Below are 22,065 nucleotides of genomic sequence, written 5' to 3'. Positions count from 1 at the left end.
CTGAAAGGATGAAAGGCAAAGTCGACCTCGGCGGAATTTGAACTCACTATCTCATGGTTATGAGCCTGATACTCTAACCACTGAGCCATGGGCCTTCGCATTAGTGAAGACATGCTGCCCCTTAGAAGTAATTAGATAATTTAATATTTGGAGTTCACAACAGTAAAACAAGAACAAAACAATAAAGAAAGAAACTAAACAAATATAATTAAATAATTGCAAATTGTATTTAATTTTAAATGAGACTTTAAATTGTCTGTTTTATGAAAATATGGTTATTTCAGTGCTTCAATGAATATTATATTTATTGAATTCCATTCATGAATGAGTCCGAAAAAAAAAAAACATTTTTAACATTAACAACAGTAAAAACGGCCAAATGAACTGACCACACACCCATCAACGTCGATAAGGGTGGTAGCCTTGAGAAATTTGAGGACGCTGATGATAACCATTCTCTGGAGGCAAGTAGTTGAAACTAGTTTGTGCTGATTCACCTGGTGTCATGGCAATCCCGGGTGGCATTGATCCATTCCTAGCCACAGCAGGTATGGAATTACCTGAAAATATAGGAATCGTGTTATTAAATCATACAATTACATCCAAAGACAAAATTACAATCACATGGTTTTGGGTTCAGTCTCACTGTGAAGCACCTTCAACAGGTGTTTTTCTACTATAACTCTGACTGACCCATGTCATGCGAATGAATATGGTAAACAGAACCTGTGGAAGCCCATTTGCTTTCTCGTGTTATATATATATTTCTTTATTGCCCACAAGGGGCTAAACATAGAGGGGACAAACAAGGACAGACAAAGGGATTAGGTCGATTACATCGACCCCAGTGTGAAACTGGTACTTTATTTATCGACCCCGAAAGGATGAAAGGCATAGTCGACCTTGGCGGAATTTGAACTCAGAACGTAACGGCAGACGAAATACCACTAAGCATTTCGCCCGGTACGCTAATGTGTCTGCCAGCTCACCGCCTTGTTTCTCATGTTATATATAACACGAGAAAGCAATTTGAATTAAAAACAAAAAGTATGAAAATAACTGCAATATGTGTACATTAATGTGTGTGTAGAATTTGAAAAAACTAGTGAACTTTAAAAATTCACCAACATTTATTTTATCTTTATTTATATACATTTTATTATAGGTAGGGGAGCAACACAAACATACAATTTACATATAAAACACGACATTTCTCAGATCTGATAAACACACACATGTGTGTGTGTGTGCTAGAATTCTTGAATCAAAGATCAAGGAGATAGAAATCTAACAAGAGATCAAATAGGTGTATTTTACAGATTCGATGTTTGGCGAAGAATCTCTGCCTTCACTAATTCAGATGACCTAATGTGTTAGTGAAAACAAGTGTCCTTAATGCGCGTGTGTGTGTGTGTGTGTGTGTGTGTCACAGGGTGCATGCAGTATGGAACAAAGAAAACCATAGTTCAACTGATTACTGAATACACATTGTGTAGAGTAGAAGTCTTTATTTGATAGGAAATGGCCATTTGCTAATAAATTATATATATATATAGGCGCAGGAGTGGCTGTGTGGTAAGTAGCTTGCTAACCAACCACATGGTTCCGGGTTCAGTCCCACTGCGTGGTATCTTGGGCAAGTGTCTTCTGCTATAGCCCCGAGCCGACCAATGCCTTGTGAGTGGATTTGGTAGACGGAAACTGAAAAGAAGCCTGTCGTATATATGTATATATATATATGTGTGTGTGTTTGTTTGTGTGTCTGTATTTGTCCCCCTAGCATTGCTTGACAACCGATGCTGGTGTGTTTACGTCTCCGTCACTTAGTAGTTCGGCAAAAGAGACCGATAGAATATGTACTGGGCTTACAAAGAATAAATCCCGGGGTCGATTTGCTCGACCAAAGGCGGTGCTCCAGCATGGCCGCAGTCAAATGACTGAAACAAGTAAAAGAGTAAAAGAATAACAAGATGGCTAAATAATATCCACAATTTCAGTTGATCACGCTCAGAAGTCTAATTAGGTTTGCTAGTGATAGGTCTTTATGAAGGAAGTGCTTGAGGACTCTACCCACAAAGATGCTAGAGGGCGTATATATAAGTGAAGGTGCGTGGCTTAGTGGTTAGGGACATTCGGCTTATGATCATGAGGTTGTGAGTTCAATTCCCAGCGGCGAGTTGTGTTCTTGAGCAAGACACTTTATTTCATGTTGCTCCAGTCCACTCAGCTGACAACAATGAATAGTGCTTGTATTTCAAAGGGTCAGCCTTGTCACACTGAATCTTCGTGAGAACTACGTTAAGGATACACATGTCTGTGGAGTGCTCGACCACTTGCCCGTAAATTTCACAACCAGGCTGTTCGGTTGAATGGATCCACTGGAATGTTGTCACAACCGACTGAGTGCCATACATACATATAAATATCATCATCGTCGTTTTATGTTCGTTTTCTGCGCTAGCACGGGTTGGACGGTTCGAACGGGGTCTGGGAAGCCAGGGGCTGCACCAGGCTCCAGTCTGATCTGGCAGTGTTTCTACAGCTGGATATATATATACTTTTCAATTTCAACAGAGGCAATGCAAGCGGAAACTAGAGGAACATAATTAAGATCCACACTAGAAATTCAAATACATACATATATTCATATATTCTTCCACATTTACAAAACGGATATATAAATTCCAAGTGTATAAATATAAAGATATATATAAATAGATAAAAATCTGTGTTATACATAAAACACAGTGAATTTACATTTGTAAAGTTATAGAGCAGTGTATATTTTAATATATATATATATATATATATATATATATATATATATATACAAATTGAGATAGGGGTTGATATATATATATTAATGGGGAAGACCCATTAAAATATCAAAATAGTAGAGCAGTGTATATTTTAATATTTTAATGGGCCTTCCCCATATATATATATATTATATATATATATATATATATATATATATTAATGGGGAAGGCCCATTAAAATATTAAAATATACACTGCTCTACATCTTAGCGTGTGCTTCTCCAGATTTAATTTTCTACAAACGATATATATGTGTGTGTGTGTGTATGGAAAGAAGAAGAAAACCTAGTTTAGAAAAGACAAAGAGATGCCTTCCTAAGAGAGCAGTTAGAAAAATCATTATTACTCATAATATTACAAGTACACCATAAAACTGGATGTCAGATAGGTATCACAGAGTTATCTCCCTTAGTAAGTAGAAGTTACTTCCCTTGAAAATGGAAACTTGTATGTGCGTATGTATTTGTGTATATCAGAGAGAGAGAGAGAGGGAGAAATAAAGAGAGAGAGAGAGAGGAAGAGAGATAGAGAGAGAGCGTAAGCGCGTTCATAGTTAAGGTGTTCTGACGGCAAAGTTGCACGTTATTCCACACTGTGGCATCAGTCAATTAAAGCTGGAATATTTCTGTAGATAAATGTCTGCAGTTCTTAAGAAAGATGGTTAAACAGGACTTAAGATTTCAGCATAACTACAGACGTAGTGTATCTCAGATTTTATTTCTTCATAACTCACTGAAAAAAAAATGCATATTCTTTAATGAAATTTTCCAGGTATAAAACTTTAGATTCAGATTAACATTATACTGGAATTTACTGTGAAACACTATTTGAGAGGGGTAAAGAGAAGTCTTAGTTAATTCACACGAATCAATTTGTTTCTTCATAACTTCAAGAAAATTGAATATTTTAAAAATAAAAACTTCGACAAATATCTTTCAGGTGGTATAAATTGCAATGATATCAGAATTTGATGAGCAAAAAAAAAAGGGGGTGGGTTGAATAATTCACACATTTGGATTTTGTTTCCTCATACGTTTTGATGAAGTGTGTGAATTATCCACACTCCTTCCATTTTTTTTTTTTTTTACATCAAATTCCAATATAATGAAAATCTAAACTAATAATGTATTCATTGAAAATTATATTTAAAGCGTAAATTCTGCTGTATTTAAGGAGAGTCATTATACAAATATAATTAACACACGCACTTGTTCAATTCCACTCCTTTATTATCAGTTAACTGGTTGAATATCTATCCAATTAACTAATTGATTGATTGTTTAACTCATTTAAACAGTTGATAATATTTGGGATTTTTTGCTTTTTTTTTCCTTCCGTTTTATGTTAAAGTTCTTTTGTTGCCATTTGTAAGCTAGGTAACTATCTCTTCCAGTTCACTATGGAGGTCACGTATTTAATATTGGCATAATAACTCTCCCAAGACACAACAAGTGGAGGCACATGGCCTAGTGGTTAGAGCAGCAGACTTGCAGTCGAGGGATTGCGGGTTCAAATCTCAGACTGGGCGATGTGTTTGTTTATGAGCAAAACACCTAAGCTCCACGCGGCTCCGGCAGAAGGTAATGGTGAATCTCTGCTGACTCTTTCGCCACAACTTTCTCTCACTCTGTCCTCCTGCATCTTGCAGCTCACCTGCAACGGACTGGCGTCCCGTCCAGGTGGGGAACCTATACACCAAGGAAACTGGGAAGCCAGCCCTTATGAGCCAGGCGTGGCTCGAGAAGGAACAAACAAGACAACAAAATTTGTTTTAAACACACAAATTCACACAAAGAATCTTGCAAGCCAAGTACAAAAATTAAATTTTTAAAAATTCATTTTTCGGAAAGTTATGAGGTGAGGAACAATACCTTGGGAACACGGAGGGCACACATTCATATTTATGCCAAGCATTCAAGGATGTGGCATTGCAGCAATGATGAGGAACTGATGTAGGACAGCAGGCTCATCAAGTGAATGATGCTTGCTAGTTCAGGCTAGCAGAAGCAGTAATGGAAAAAGCCAGTTAAATGAAACCTTGTTAATACAGTCCAGTGGCCACAGTAAGGTTAATGAGCAAGATTTTTTTTTGTCTCCAAGTAAATAGCTTTTGCTTTTACAACTTTGATATACAACAGCTACAAAGATTAACCAGACAGTTTGTTTAATACAATTTGTTTCTTTGTTGAGTCCATCTATCCGGGGCTGGCCCTAGAGTTGCTGGTAACTTTGGCAAGCTGAACTTCAGTGCTCTTACAAGTATAATCTTTTAAAACTTTCACAAGGAGAAAAACTGAAAACGTAGACTAAAAAGCACATGGTGCCCCGGACGACTGCCTGAATTGTCGTTACCTTGAGCTGGCCCTGCATTTATCCATTTTAACACAAGCTGGACAGGGATTTATGTGCGGCAGTATTTTATAGCTGGATGCTTTTCCTGTTACCAACCTTTATTTTTTTAAGTAAAGGAATTTATTTTTTTATTCCACTGGACTTCAAAAGCACAGAAAGATCAGTCTCAGTGTCTACAAGGCATATAAACATCTTATCAGTTTCACTCCATCAGTCTCAATCCATGTCATGAAATGCCAACACACACACACACACTTTATAGGTTTAGGCACAGATGTGGCTGTGTGGTTGAGAAGTTTGATGCTAAACCACATAATTTCAGGTTCAGTCCCATTGGGTACCACTTTGGGCAAGTTTCTTCTACTGAAGCCTCAGACCGAGCAATGTCTCCTGTCTGTCATAAGTGGGAATGACATTTGCTTAGGGGCTCCAAAACCCAGTTTTCCAGGAATATATTCAAAGTGTGTTCATTGCCCCGCACCCCAAATTTTAGAGGGGTGCACTTTCACTCCCTGCACCTCCTGTTCTTGATCCTATGAAGCCTGCCTTTATGTGTGTGTGTATGTTTGTGTCCCTGTCTCTTGACATCACATGGTGGTTGTCATTGAATGTCACTGACACTCAGGAAGTGTCATCCATTCCAAGAATTCAGTGAAAACAAAACCAGTCATGAAGAAATGTCACCTTGTTTGGAGACAGGTGAGGGATAATGACAGGAAGGGGATCTGGCTGTAGGAAATCTACCTCAGATAATTTGATATCTGATCCATGCAAACATGGAAAAGTAGACGTTCATGTAATGCCAGTGTCACATAACTGGTACCCGTGCCCATGGCACATAAAAGTACTCATTACACTTTTGGAGTGGTTGGCATTTGGAAGGGCATCCAACCGTCGAAACCATGCCAAATCAGACTGGAGTTTGGTGCAGCCACTCAGCTTACCAGCCCTGGTCAAACCGTCTAACCCATACCAGCATTGACAATGGATATTAGAAGACGATAATGATGATGATGACAATGTGTGTATGTATATATATATATCATCATCATCATCATCGTTTAACGTCCACTTTCCATGCTAGCATGGGTTAGACAGTTTGACTTGGGACTGGTGAGCCAGATGGCTGCACTAGGCTCCAATCTGATCTGGCAGAGTTTCTACAGATCCTTATGCTAACCACTCCGAGAGTGTAGTGGGTGCTTTTACATGTCACTGGCACAAGGACCAGTCAGGCAGTACTGGCAACGGCCACGCTCAAATGGTGTTTTTACATGTCACCTGCACAGGAGCCAGTCCAGCAGCACTAACAACGCCCTTACTCAAATGTTGTTTTTCATGTACCACAGGCACAAGTGCCAGTAAGGCGATGCTGCTAACAATCATGATTGAATGGTGCTTTTTATGTGCCACCAGCACAGGGGCCAGTCAGTGGCCCTGGCAAACAATCATGCTCGGATGGTGCTCTTAGCGCTCCACTAGCACGGATGCCAGTCATGCGGTGCTGTCATCGAATTTGAGTTCGATTTCACTTGCCTCGACAGGTCTTCGCAAGCAGAGTTTAGAGTCCAATGAAAGAAAGGTATACCTAAGTGGGCTGGTTACACCACTGGCATAGACCATCAGTTAAGGCCTTACTTGGCTTGCTGGGTCTTCTCAAGCACAGCATACTTCCAAAGGTCTCGGTCACTAGTCATTGCCTCGGTTCGAAGGTCATGCTTCACAACTCATCCCAGGTCTTCCTGGGTCTACAGTTTCCCTCAACCGCTAGGGTGTGACACTTTTTCACACAGCTATCTTCATCCATTCTTGCCACATGACCATACCAGTGCAGTCTTCTCTTTTGCAAACCACATCTGATGCTTCTTAGGCCCAACTTTTCTCTCAAGGTATTTACACTCTGTCGAGTATGCACACTGACATTACACATCCATCGGAGCTTACTGGCTTCATTCCTTGCAAGCTTACGCATGTCCTCGGCAGTCATGGCCCATGCATCACTGCCATGTAGCATGGCTGTTCATACACATGCGTCATACAGTCTCCCTTTTACTCTGAGCGAGAGGCCCTTTGTCACCAGCAGAGGTAGGAGCTCTCTGAACTTTGCTCAGGCTATTCTTATTCTAGCAGCTACACTTTCAGAGCACCCACCCCCACATCTGACTTGGTCACCTAGGTAACAGAAGCTATCAACTACTTCTAGTATTTCTCCTTGGAATGTGGCAGAAGTTGTTCTCTGAATAGTTTCAAACTTCTTTCCTTGGGTGATGTGGGTCTTTTGTCCCCACACATGCACAAAGCATTTTTGTATTTTGCTCTCAGGTGCATTTTCCACCCAGTGTGACTTAACTCTGATGCAGCAGTGCGTGACTGTGCTTCTTAATATATACTCTATCACATTGGATGGAGAATTTAGAACTACCCTTCTCCCATTCCTTTTTACTATTTTCCTTGCTATCATTAAATCTTCATCTATGCGGAAATCCTCCAAATTTCTCACAGTAATCACAAAAAGAAATTACAGCGGACGCAGTTTTGGTGGCGGTCAAAGTAGTAATATTCATGTTTCTAAGCTTTCTCTCTTTAGTATTGTTGTTGTTGTTGTTGTCACTGCTGCTGTTGTCTTTGTCATCACGAAAGATTTGACATTGCTTAGAGACAAAACAATCTCTAAACATTAAGTTTAGGCCATTCTACATTTTTGTTCTCGTTTTTCTGCAATCAGCAACGTGTTCCATTATCGAACATTATGATGGCTTCTTTATCAGCCATCTTTAACGGAATAATGAAAACGGCAAAATATCATTTTCTACTGACAGTTGTTAATATTCAAAAAAATATTTATGCACCTTCGGCAAAACAGGTGTTTCTACACAAAAATACCATTGGCACAGTCCAGACAATCTCAGAAATGCAATGGTAACAATAAAATAAAAACACAGGGCCTTAGACGGCTGAAAAGATTGCAAACACTATTTCAACTTACAGAGCTCCAAATTTCCGTGACTTTACAGTATGGTAGCCATAATAATAATAATAATAATAATAATAATAATAATAATAATCCTTTCTACTATAGGCACAAGGCCTGGATTTTGTGGGAGGGGGACAGTCAATCACATTGACCCCAGTGTTTCATTGGTACTTAATTCATCGACCCCAAAAGGATGAAAGGAAAAGTGGACCTTGGCAGAATTTGAACTCAGAACATAGCGACAGGAGAAATACTGCTAAGCATTTGGCCTAGATTGCTAATGATTCTGCCAGCTTACCACCTAATAATAATAATAATAATAATAATAACAATGATGGTATGCACTGTTCTCTCACACAATAATAATAGTAATAAAGGTTTCAAATTTTGGCACAAGGTCAACCATTTTGCGGGAGGGGTAAGACAAATACATCAATCCCAGTGTTATTTTATCATCCCCTGAGAGAATGAAAGGCAAAGTCAACGTAGGTGAAATTTGAATTTAGAATGTAAAATGGACAAAATGCCACAAAACAGAATGCTAATAACTCTGCCAACTCACCCTCTTTAATAATAATTGGAGAGGGCACTTGCTCCTAGGGTTTCAAAGAAATCTAGGACAGTGGGGTTCCTCGATTATCCCTCGAGGCATTCCTGTCTCAGAAGGGTCATATCTTTATCATCTCTTCCCCATTTTTTTCTTTTTTACCTTTGTACGCTATGCATGTGTTCTACTCTAGGCACAAGGGCTGAAATTTGGGGAAGGGGGTAGTCGATTACATCGATCCCTGTAATCAACTGGTACTTAATTTATTAACCCCAAAAGGAGGAAAGACAAAGTCGACCATGGTGGAATTTGAACTCAGAACATAGTGATGGCCGAAATACAGCAAAGAATTTTGCCTAGTGTGCTAACGATTCTACCAGCTCACTGCTTTACCCTCTTTAATAATAATAACAATGAATTAATTTATTTGTCACAAGGGCAATGGATGAGGGGACAGTACAAAGACAGACATAAAGTGTGGGTGTTTACATATAATAGTGAAATGATAAAAAAAAAATAAGTATATATGGCATACACTGGAAAAGAAGGAACACATGCATAGTGTACAAAGGTAAAAAAGAAAAAAAATGGGGAAGAGATGATAGAGATGTGACCCTTCTGAGACAGGAATGCCTCGAGGGATAATCGAGGAACCCCACTGTCGAAGATTTCCCTCAAACCCTAGGAGCAAGTGCCCTCTCCAATTCCTTCTCTCTGACTCACAGGTCTACACTTAGAGAAGTACCATCCACTCTTGCCATTTTCACAACTTTTGCCCACTTTTCAATAAACTCACTCGAGGACAGCACTTTACTTTCCACTCTCAATTTCCTTTTCAAGTGAAATTTGAAGTCAATTAGAGCTCTGCAAAAGAGAAATGTATGTCCCCATGCCTTTCAGCCTTGTCCACCAAACACTTCTTTCACCACAGCCAACAGACAAAGGAAAACTGCCTTGCCTTCCCGATTGAAGGAAGGCAGTGGTGCAATCATCACTACAGACTCAACCGACAGACAGATCCGTCCCACACAAGACAGCAGCTGTTCAACATAACCTTACAAGTCAGCAATGCCCAGACACTGAATGAGGGCATGCAGAATGGTTTCATCACTTGCTTTTATTTGCTATTGAGTTGATCGATGAAGGGCACAACACCAAGTCATAAAAAACAAAATAAAATAGTCTTTTTTTTGTATCAAATAAGAATTTCTAAGTTTACATTTAAGGAAACAAAAAGAATTAGTGATCCTTTTAGTGTTCAGTATTTTCTTTTTAATTTGAAGCAAATAAAGAAGCAAACATTGATAATGTTTATGTCTTTATCAGCAGTATAGGCATAGGAGAGGCTGTGTGGTAAGTAGCTTGCTTACGAACCACATGGTTCCGGGTTCAGTCCCACTGCATGGCACCTTGGGCAAGTGTCTTCTACTATAGCCTTGTGAGTGGATTTGGCAGACCAAAACTGAAAGAAGCCTGTCGTATATGTGTGTATGTTTGTGCGTCTGTGTTTGTCCCCCTAACATCACTTGACAACCGATGCTGGTGCTTAGTGGTTCGGCAAAAGAGAATAAGTACTAGGCTTACAAAGAATAAGTCCTGGGGTCGATTTGCTCGATTAAAGGCAGTGCTCCAGTGTGGCCACAGTCAAATGACTGAAACAACTAAAAGAGTAAAAGAGTATAAGAAGTGCCTTTCAGAATGGCAAGTTTATCTTTTGTCTCCCAATGTAAGTAACTCTCATATCATTATTTGACTTCACCTAGAAGTACTCTGAAAGGAAGCAATGAAGATGTTCCTATATTTTAATTATAAGAAAATTTTTTCCCCTTTTATCTTGCTGGTGCCATGTAAAATGCACCTTTGCATGTGTCACATATAAAGCTCCTGTGCTGATGCAATGTAAAAAGCACCCAGTGCACTCTGTAAAGTGGTTGGTATAATGAAGGGCATCCAATCTTAGAAACCATATCAAAACAGACAGCTGGAACCTGGTGCAGTTCTCCAGCTGGCCAGCTTCTCTCAAACCATCCAACCCATACCAGCATGGAAAACATGATGATGATGATGAATGAAAATAACTGAATGTGAACAAGGCTGAGACACTGCACTGACCGTGTATGTACCCTCACAAGACTCACATATAGCACTTTCATCAGATGAGGTGCCAAAGAATACAAGAACAGCAGCCCAGCTTTTCCAAAACGGCTCAAATGACACAGATTGAAAAACAAAAATTACCTGCAATGGATGATATTTCTCCCACAGACATCATCATCATCATCGTTTAACGTCCGTTTTCCATGCTAGCATGGGTTGGACGGTTCAACTGGGGTCTGGGAAGCTCGAAGGCTGCACCAGGCCAGTCATATCTGGCAGTGTTTCTACAGCTGGATGCCCTTCCTAACGCCAACCACTCCATGAGTGTAGTGGGTGCTTTTTATGTGCCACCAACACAGGTGCCAGACGAGGCTGGCAAACGGCCATGCTCGGATGGTGCTTTTTACATGCCACCGGCACAGAGGCCAGGCGAGGCTGGCACAGTCATGATCGGATGGTGTTTGTTACGTGCTACCAGCACGGAGGCCAGTCGATGCGGTGCTGGCAACGGCCACGTTCGGATGGTTCTCTTATGTGCCACTGGCACTGGTACCACAACTACAAATTCCATTGATGTTGATCGATTTCGATTTTGATTTGATTGTGTTAACAGAAATAAATAAATATTTAAAAAAAAGGCCATGTCTGAGAGAACAAGTGCAGATTTAGACCTAAACTATGTACAGTAAATTTCATACAATATATTAGTCTCCAAAACCCACTGGGTGATTAGAAGGCATTTAGGTTAGCCCTAGTTCCAGAGCTTGAAGTAGAGAAAAGATAAATGTAACCTCAACACCACAACCTATCTACTGATATTGTGAGATGATTTAGTACTTTTTATCAAGGTGAACCAAGACAATATAGAACAGAGTGTTTTGTCCTTTAATCTCAACAAAACCCCTGATTTGTATTCAAGACATTTTACAATGAAACAAGGTTTTAACCAGGAGCTGAAGAAGAATCTTGCTATCCTATGTTTTTTTTTTTAGGGGGGCGAGTGTTTCTTGTTATTTTTATAGTGTAATAAAAATATGATATAAAAATTTGATCACAAGAATACGATTTGCAGAGAGAACACTTACCTGGCTGGTCTCCATGTGGCAGATAGGGAAACAAACTCTAGAAATAAGGGTTGTAAGCTAATATAGAAATAAGCTAGCCCTTCAGCAAGACAGAGAACCTGACAACCACTCAGCTTAGGGTTACAGGGGAAATTTTTGGAAGTAACATCTGCAGACTTGATACAAAAGTCATCGGCTGACCAATAGCAACACACAATAATGGGCAGAGAAACCTCTGTGAGGACAATAAACAAGATCACCAAATTTCTTAAGCATTACTATATAAATCTATAAACCCTGAGATTATGGATGCTGTTAGCCAATGACAAATTAGTTTGCGCAAATTCCATCAAGATAATACAATAAGACAAATCACAATCACACACATGCTTACACACAATTTGTAAAATTTTAAATTCTATTATTAATGATCTGCAGCATAATCTTCAGCAATTTCTGTCTCTTTATCATAAACAGAATGTGGGTAGGTTGGCAGGGGGTGGGGTGGAGGAGAGCTTATAAACTGGAAAACTGGTCTGAATTCACTCAAGTTTGTTTTTCAAAACAGATTGTAGTGGTAGCAATGGAGAGGTGGGATTAGTCAGAGGGAGATTTGAGAAATAATTCTGGCATGAAAAACCAACTACATGGCAGTTTTGAGTGTGTTGGTGAATGAGTCTTTTCTTTACCAAACAGCTGAAGGTTTTTCCCATGGACGTGGATGAAGTAAAGATAGCTTGTGTATCTCAAATTAAGGATTCTTAGATTGCTGATTTCTAAGATTCTTCTATAGATTCTTCTGTGCAGGCGTCAAGCAGCTGTTTTGCTCTCAGCCATTAAGAAAATCAGCACTGTGTGCCAAGTGATTTATCTGATTATAACAACTGTAACAGAGCCTTTTAGAAATCCAGCAAAGTATTTATTTTCTCTTCAAATAACAACCATTCTATTTCTGGGTTTCCAACTATCACATGAAATAAAATATTTAAAAATCTTCAGATTTTAATAAATGTTTCTTTTTTAAAACTATTTTACTTTTTTTCTTTTTCATTCCCAGCTCACAGGATTTATTTGTCACAGCAATATTTTTAAAGCAAGATGCCCTTCGCACTTCTAACTACATAATTATGAAGAAGTAGAGCCGAGGGGAAGGGGTCTGTATTTTTATCTGTTCCATCAAGCTGGAGCAAGCATACTTGTTTCTTTTTAACGAAGTGCACAGAATGACTGTTATAAGGTCTGAACTTATAACTATGTGGACGAGTTGTCTTCCACCTTATACTCTTAACCAATACATCTCATACATTTAAAATTGCAATTACCTGCAACTTCATATATTATTTAGATGCAGTGATTGTATCATTAGCTGTTGCTGCTCTTCTTGTTGATGTTGCTTATCAAGCAATACTGTCTCAAAGGAATTCCTGCTAAACCATTCCAACCTTCCATTGCCCCAACATACTGTATCTAGGTCTATGTTTTCCAACAAATCCTTCCTTTTATTTTCAAGATGTAAGGTATGATTAGAGAGAGATTTGGCTATTATTTCTAGCTGCTCAAACAACCACATTGAGATATCTCATCACTGCATTAGGCTAATTTGTGCATGTGTGTGTATGTGTGTGTGTGTGTGTGTGTATACATATGTATGTGTATGTGTATATATATATATATATATATATATATATATACACATACACACACACACACATTGCATCCCACATTATTAGGCAAATCAACCTTCTCTCAATAAGGAAATGAATATTCGTTCAAAACCAGTTGTTTTCCCACTGAATGCTGGCAATACCTATCTGCATAAATCCTGTTAAAATAAATCGAATCTGCACAGACAGAAACAAACAACGGCCATTTCTGCTGTCCCAAATTATTAAACAAGTGCCTAATGAAGGGTCATTATGGGTCAGAAATGTGATCTTATCTCAAACGAGAAGTCTACCATCGTGTCAGAGCTTGGGAAATGAAAAACAAACATAGAAATATCAAAAATACTGGGAAGAGATCACTGAGCAGTGAAGAAATTTGTGCAATTTCCTATTTCTGTTCGGTCGAGGGCAGATAAGGGCGAGTTGAGGGCTGCTTCGAATCATACTTTGTCAAGTGTGAAAAGGAAAGCTGCGCAGAACCCATGTCTGACAAGTAAGAAATCTTTAAACACTGTGTCAGGGAAGATGTAGTGAAGACTAATAGGTGTCACCTCTTAAAGCAGGTAGCCAGGAATGTTAAACCAGTTACAAAGCCCCCTCCGAAGGCTGTACATAAGCAGAAGAAACTGAAATGGGCAGAAGAGTACATGAAGATAGATTTTATCAACAGATTGTTGGAGTAAAGGTTGGATATCAATCAGCAGGAACCGTCATCATCATTTGAGACACCAACAGGGAGGAAGTGGTGTCATGTTTTGGGCTGGCATCATTGGTGGCATGATGGTCAGGCCATGGAAAGTCCTAGATGGCATCAAAAAACACATGTTACCTTCTTAAAGGACAATTTCCAACTGTGGTTCAAAAGGCAAAAACTTTCATACAAGATGATGCCCTGTCTCATTTAGCAAAGAATTCTAAGGAATATTTGCAGCAAATAAGCTTCTCTGGAGGTCGTTTGATAGAGTAACCACCTTGTTCCCTTGACTTAAACCTAATCGAGAACTTGTGGAGTTTCCTAAAGCAGTGCATTTACCAAGATGGATAGCATCCCTTTGGGATGCTATTGTAGATGCTGCTCAAAGCATGACACAAGAGGATATCATCACTTTCACAAATTCAATGGATCAGCACATAAGGAAAGTTATTGCATGTGGAGGACCATATATCAAACAGCTGTATGACATCATAATCCCATGATTATTCTCATTTGAATGTATTATTATGTTTACCATTAAGTCCTTTATGAATAAGTTTTTTGTTAAACCTTTATTGTTGAATTAAATAAATATTTGTTCTGACACAATTATCATTTTTATTATACCTGCCTAATAACTTGTGGTGGTGAAAATGTTACCCAATCACAAAAATGGCAGCCATTTGTTAGCATCTGTGCAGATCCGATTTAATTTCACAGAAAGTGCACAGATAGATGTTGCCAACAGTCAGTGGGAAAACAACTGGTTTTGAACGAATATACATTTATTTATTGAGAGAAGGTTGACTTGCCTAATAATGTGGGACACACATATATATGTACAGACATATTTATATGTACACACATATATATATGCACAGACATATTTATATACTCTTTTACTCTTTTACTTGTTTCAGTCATTTGACTGTGGCCATGCTGGAGGACCGCCTTTAGTCGAGCAAATCGACCCCGGGACTTATTCTTTGTAAGCCCAGTACTTATTCTATTGGTCTCTTTTGTCGAACCGCTAAGTGACGGGGACGTAAACACACCAGCATCGGTTGTCAAACAATGCTAGGGGGACAAACACAGACACACAAACACACGCACACACATACATATATATACGACAGGCTTCTTTCAGTTTCCGTCTACCAAATCCACTCACAAGGCATTGGTCGGCCCGGGGCTACAGTAGAAGACACTTGCCCAAGGTGCCACACAGTGGGTTTGAACCCAGAACCATGTGGTTGGTAAGCAAGCTACTTACCACACGGCCACTCCTGCGCCTATATAATTGCTTTCATGTATTAACGCAAAGTAATAAGAAGGAAGATCATCCTTCTTATAAAGAAGACCACACAGTAACTATGTACCACTAGCATTCTGCTTAGACTTCCCAAATATTAGACCATCAGAACATGGACTTCTCAGAACTATGAAGGCAGGGTTATTACCTGCAACTGTGTTAAGAGGGTGGCAGGGTCCAGCCAGAAAGAAGGAACAAGGGTCCAGAGACAATTCAGCAACTAAGAAGATAATTAGTTACACTTTTGTATATACTTATTTTGTGGCATATGACTCAATCAGAAAGACTAAGTAGTGGTTCAAATAGCTAGAAAAAACAGCCAAATTTCCCTCAAATCTCACACATATCTAACTCTTTAGCATTCAGATTACTCTGTCAAGTGTGAAATTTACTCATTCACATTTAAAAATCAATCCTGTATTATCTTCTAGCTTAGAGATTTTGAGGACATGATTGTTTATTTGTAGAATATTTGGGCTGGATATGGTCGGTTTAAATGCTAAAGGATTAAAAACAGGGAAAAAAAAAGTGGGGGGGACATATTGGGTAATGTAGTCCTGGATATATTCTTTCTGGAAAGACAGAATGGTTCCAGCTAGAATATCTCTGTTTTTTGCTAATAAAAATCTAAAAGCAGAGCTGCACCTATGACTTTCAGAAACATTTTTCCATGCTCAGAATTGCTGAAGCATGACATAAAATACTTATGTTAGCTGATAGCTGTCACAAAAGTTGCATCCTTCAAAAATTCCATGGATCCTAAAATTTGCCAACACCACTCCTGATGTGCTAATGTGCCCTTTTCTCTTTATAGCTCTTTTACTGTCCACTTCTTTATTTTTTTTTTCACTTTATTTTGTGTACTGTACAGGCACTATTCTGCTGTCTTTCATTTTGACTTATTACTGCTTTTTGTTCCTTCTTTTACACATTTCTGACAAGTTGTAGTCAGTTCTATATACAATAAGCTCATTACTACCACCACCGACACCCCACCACCACTACTATTAATACTACTACTACTAAAGCAGCGAGCTGGTAGAACTGGTAGCACGCTAGGCAAAAAGCTTAGCAGCATTTCCTCTATCTTTATGTTCTGAGTTCAAATTCCATTGAAGTCAACTGTACCTTTCACCCTTTTGGGCTCAATAAAACAAGTACCGGTTGACAACTGGGGTCAAATGAAATCAGCTACCTCCTCCCCCAAAATTGCTGGCTTTGTGCCAAAATTTAAAACTACTACTACAAATACTACTACAAAGGAGGTAAGCTGGCAGAATCATTAGCAAGCTGGACAAAATGCTTAGTTTCATTTTGACTGTCTTTACATTCCGGGTTCAAATTCCACTGAGGTCAACTTCACCTTTCATTCAGTCTGGATCACTGAAATAAGTATGAGTTGAACAATGGGGTCAATGTAGTCGACTAGCTCCCTCCCTCAAAATTTCAGGCCTAGTACCTATAGTAGAAAGGGTTGTTGTTGTTATTATTTAGGTCTAGTTGAACAAGGCTGACCCAAGGCTTATTATACAGCTTATGCAACTACTACTACTACTACTACTACAATAATAATAATCCTTTCTACTGTAGGCACAAGGCCTAGAATTTGGAGGAGGAGACTGGTTGATTACATCGACCTCAGAGCTCAACTGATGCTTAATTTATCGACTCTGAAAGGGATGAAAGGCAAAGTCGATCGCGGTGGAATTTGAACTCAGAAGGTAGTGGCAGACGAAATACCGCTAAGTATTTCGCCTGGCATGCTAACAATTCTGGCAGCTCACTGCCTTAATAATGATAATAATAATAATATAATAATAATAATATAATAATAATAATAAATGCCCTGATGCAGTACCAGACAGTGGTTCTCATGACTTCTGATCTTAACTGATTGGAAGTGTTATCATGTACGTTGTTTTGTCTTGGTATAAAAGATGGGTTACAGCAAATATTCTGCTCAATACCACAGATTTTCTTGTCAGTTGTTTGACCTTAACCAGTTGAGCATGTCCCTTAGTGGCTGACGATATGTGCATCTCTGATCACGAGCAGAAATAGTGGGGGAGCATCATAGCCATGTGTTGAAAGAAATTCTTAGAGGTTTGGATAATTTACCTTTGGAAACATGGGTGGTTCGTTCAACATCTTTAAACAATCCTTATTCAGGGACCTTTTGAGTGGAATGGGCTACTCGACCAGAAGAAAATTCTAACTGGGCCCCACTTGCAAGGTCATGCGCTGTTTACCTTGATATGAGATCACCATGTCACACACATATGCACATGCCTGGTGTACCCTTATCAGACGGGTAGTCCTGATGGGTATACTGGGCTTCGTATATTTTACCCCAGTGTCACTTTGATGGCATGCACTGCTCTCTCACTCAATAATAATAATAATAATAATAATAATCCCTTCTACTATAGACACAAGGACTGAAATTTGAAGGAAAGGGCTACTCGATTACATTGACCCCACCAGTGCTCAACTCATACTTATTTCATCAACTCTGAAAGGATGAAAGGCAAAGTCGATCGCGGTGGAATTTGAACTCAGAAGGTAGTGGCAGACGAAATACCGCTAAGTATTTCGCCTGGCATGCTAACAATTCTGGCAGCTCACTGCCTTAATAATGATAATAATAATAATAATAATATTAATGATAATAATAATAATAATGATAATAATAATAATAATAATAATAATAATGATAATAATAATAATAATAAATGCCCTGATGCAGTACCAGACAGTGGTTCTCATGACTTCTGATCTTAACTGATTGGAAGTGTTATCATGTACGTTGTTTTGTCTTGGTATAAAAGATGGGTTACAGCAAATATTCTGCTCAATACCACAGATTTTCTTGTCAGTTGTTTGACCTTAACCAGTTGAGCATGTCCCTTAGTGGCTGACGATATGTGCATCTCTGATCACGAGCAGAAATAGTGGGGGAGCATCATAGCCATGTGTTGAAAGAAATTCTTAGAGGTTTGGATAATTTACCTTTGGAAACATGGGTGGTTCGTTCAACATCTTTAAACAATCCTTATTCAGGGACCTTTTGAGTGGAATGGGCTACTCGACCAGAAGAAAATTCTAACTGGGCCCCACTTGCAAGGTCATGCGCTGTTTACCTTGATATGAGATCACCATGTCACACACATATGCACATGCCTGGTGTACCCTTATCAGACAGATAGTCCTGATGGGTATACTGGGCTTCGTATATTTTACCCCAGTGTCACTTTGATGGCATGCACTGCTCTCTCACTCAATAATAATAATAATAATAATAATAATAATCCCTTCTACTATAGACACAAGGACTGAAATTTGAAGGAAAGGGCTACTCGATTACATTGACCCCACCAGTGCTCAACTCATACTTATTTCATCAACTCTGAAAGGATGAAAGGCAAAGTTGACCTCAGCAGAATTTGAACTCAGAACATAAAGATGGACAAATTGCCGCTAAGCATTCTACCCAGCATGCTTATGATTCTGCCATACACTGCAACATATTTTGGCTTCCATACTCTCCTTTCCCTACCTAGTACCTCCTCCCCACCTTTCAAAACACTAATCTCTAATCCATATCACATAAAATTTGAGTAGCTGTGTGGTAAGTATCTTGCTTACCAACCACATGGTTCCGGGTTCAGTTCCACTGCATGGCGCATTGGGCAAATGTCTTCTACTATAGCCTTGGGCCGACCAAAGCCTTGTGAGTGGATCTGGTAGACGGAAACTGAAAGAAGCCCATCGAATATATGTATATATATATATATATATATATATATATATATATATATGTATGTGAGTGTGTATATGTTTGTGTGTCTGTGTTTGTCTCCGCAACATCACTTGACAACCTATGCTGGTGTGTTTACATCCCCGTAACTTAGCGGTTTGGTAAAAGAGACTGATAGAATAAGTACTTGGTTTAAAAAGAATAAGTCCTAGGGTCGAATGACTGAAACAAGTAAAAGAGTATAACTATCAGGTTCGTTTTTAATGCACCCCTCAAAACAGTTCAGTGCTAAATGATTGGCAAAGTTCTTACTTACTGTAATTGGCATACTGTACAGTAGGAGGTAAGGCTGGTGACTGTGACAGAGTTTGCTGTGGAATTCCATAGTTAGGAGGCGGAGGAACGGTTTGTCCTAAGAGAGGCATCTGTGAATATCCTTGATAGCTACTTGCAACAGCTGGAGGTAGTGGTGTAGTAGTCAGTTGACCCTGATTGCTTTGAGTAAGCTGTTGCTGTTGGTGCTGCTGTTGATGATGATGCTGTTGCTGTGGTTGTTGCTGCTGCTGTTGTGGCTGTTGCTGTTGTGGCTGCTGGTGTTGTTGCTGTTGAGAAGGCATTGTGATGGGCAGGCCTTGCTGGGCTCTGTCATTCCACTGATTGTAAACCTGAGAACTTACTTGGTCCTGGATTGGTCCTTGAAAAGTATATTCAGGCAGACCAGAAGGTGGGTTACCATAGTTTGCTGAAAATAATGAAACAATAAAACTTTTTGAGCAAACACTTAGAGGCTCTTTTGTCAGAAATGTGTTTTACATAGGAGGGTCACAGGTCCAATGTTCAAAAGAAAGGTACTTTTATCTCAAGGGATGAGTTGTACATGTCACTGTAAGATTGCGGTTTCAATCCCTGAACTGGGCAACACATTGTGTTCTTAAGCAAAACACTTCATTTTATGTTGCGTCATTCCACTCAGCAGGCAAAAATGAGTAATCCTGCAATGGACTGGCATCCCATTAAGGGGTAAATATATGACACATTAAAGTCATCCATGCTAGTGACACATTAAAGGCACCTGTGCTGGTGATACATTAAAGGTACCTGTGCTGGTGACACATTAAAGGCATCCATGCAGGTGACACATTAAAGGCACCTATGCTGGTGATACATTAAAGGCATCCATGCTGGTGATACATTAAAGGCACCTGTGCTGGTGATACATTAAAGGCACCTGTGCTGGTGATACATTAAAGGCACCTGTGCTGGAGACACATTAAAGGCACTTATGCAGGTGACACATTAAAGGCATCCATGCCAGTGACATGTTGAAGGCAAGTTTTAACATAATTTATGTATGTTTAAATTTGCAATTTAACATTTTTTTAAAAATATAAAACCATGAGAAAGTGAAGGGTAAAGGTTCCCTTCAGACATGAACGACCATGGCATTGCACTTAGAAAGTTACCATCCAAGGCACAAGTCCAAGCAAGGTGGCTTATAGAAGACCAGGAGTGATCCATACATACCAGCCTCCCCTTCTCCACACTACCAATGTTATCCAAGAGTAAGGCAGAGGTCAATATAGCTTGGCATCTTTGACATCACAACTCATTTCCACAGCTGAGTGAACAAGAGCAATGTGAAATAAAATGTCTTGCTGAAGAACACAACACAGCCCAGTCCAGGAATCAAACTCACTACCTTATGATTGTGAGCCCAACATTCTAACCACTGTGTCACGTGAAAGTAATACACACCAAATTATAAACATATTTAATATAATACACAAATATTAAACCAGTTGAGGGATTGGCATTAGGAAGGACATCTAGCAGGAGAAACCAAGTCAAAACATAGTGGCGCTTGGTGCAGCTCTCTGACTCATCAGTTTTCCAGTCAAGCCCATCTAACCCATGCCGGCATGGAAAACGGATGCTAAATGATGATGATAATGATGACGACGATGTAACAGAAACCAGGAAACTGACCCTTATGAGTCCATAGGACTTGGAAAGAATACTTTATCTTTATATGTAACTAGCAGCTAAGCCCAGTTTCACCCTGTCTGTTTGGATGAAGTGGCTATGATCGTTTTCGATTAGGCATAATCTATAACAGCGTTTCTCAACTTTATTATTTCGGGTCCCCAGCTGTATGAAAATTTCCTGACCCCACCCCGTCAGAAAACAGCTTCTCAGCAACTGGTTGTTTTAATGGCGAAAGAAAGAGGGGAAATCTATTAGAAAAAGTTTTGATCGATTTTCTCAGTAAGTATGGGGACTAGGTAAAAAATACAAACCGCATTCCAATCTATACACCCGTCTCCATATGTGTGCTATTTTTCACGTGAATCCACCCAGCCGTTTGGCTGTGAACCTCAAGCCAAGAAAGAATACAATGATCGCCCATGTCCAATTTATATTATAGATAATGAACTATGTTTGGCTCCAATTTCCCTTGATCTATATTTGAGGAGATATGAAAACAAGTGTACCAAAGTAATGTCTTTTATTAACCAATCAGTAAAACATAAATTCAAAGTACTTTTACATACCTGGTGGTACAGAAGGGGGTGGCTGCCCCCAAGAGGTAAGGTAGCCCTGCGGGGGCTGTTGCCTAGATTGTACCGATTGTGCAACATATACCGGAGCAGTCTGTTGTCCGTAACCATCTGATTGGATAGGCTGATTTGTTGTTGGAACAACTGATTGTGGCGGCGGAACTGGCATTAAAGATTGCTGTTGTGGCGATTGTTGCTGTGGTTGCTGTGGCTGTTGCAGCTGTTGC

At 39.4% G+C, this 22,065-nt stretch overlaps 1 protein-coding gene across 1 annotated transcript in view; it reads right to left on the bottom strand.

The window, feature by feature from the left end:
- Positions 1 to 207: 207 nt before the first annotated feature.
- Positions 208 to 22,065, bottom strand: part of LOC115209444 (putative mediator of RNA polymerase II transcription subunit 26) — a 581,370-nt gene continuing 559,512 nt past the window's right edge. The window contains exons 9-11 of the mRNA XM_036500957.1: positions 21,833 to 22,055; positions 19,597 to 20,022; positions 208 to 560 (exon numbers count right to left, since the gene is read on the bottom strand). Of these exons, the coding sequence (XP_036356850.1) occupies positions 400 to 560; positions 19,597 to 20,022; positions 21,833 to 22,055 (810 nt within the window). The 3' untranslated portion in view covers positions 208 to 399. The remainder of the gene's footprint in view (positions 561 to 19,596; positions 20,023 to 21,832; positions 22,056 to 22,065) is intronic.

Source organism: Octopus sinensis, linkage group LG3, assembly GCF_006345805.1.
Source record: "Octopus sinensis linkage group LG3, ASM634580v1, whole genome shotgun sequence".
Lineage (NCBI taxonomy): Eukaryota > Metazoa > Mollusca > Cephalopoda > Octopoda > Octopodidae > Octopus > Octopus sinensis.
Note: the sequence above shows the minus strand (reverse complement) of the source record. Positions and strands in the feature narration are given on the sequence as shown.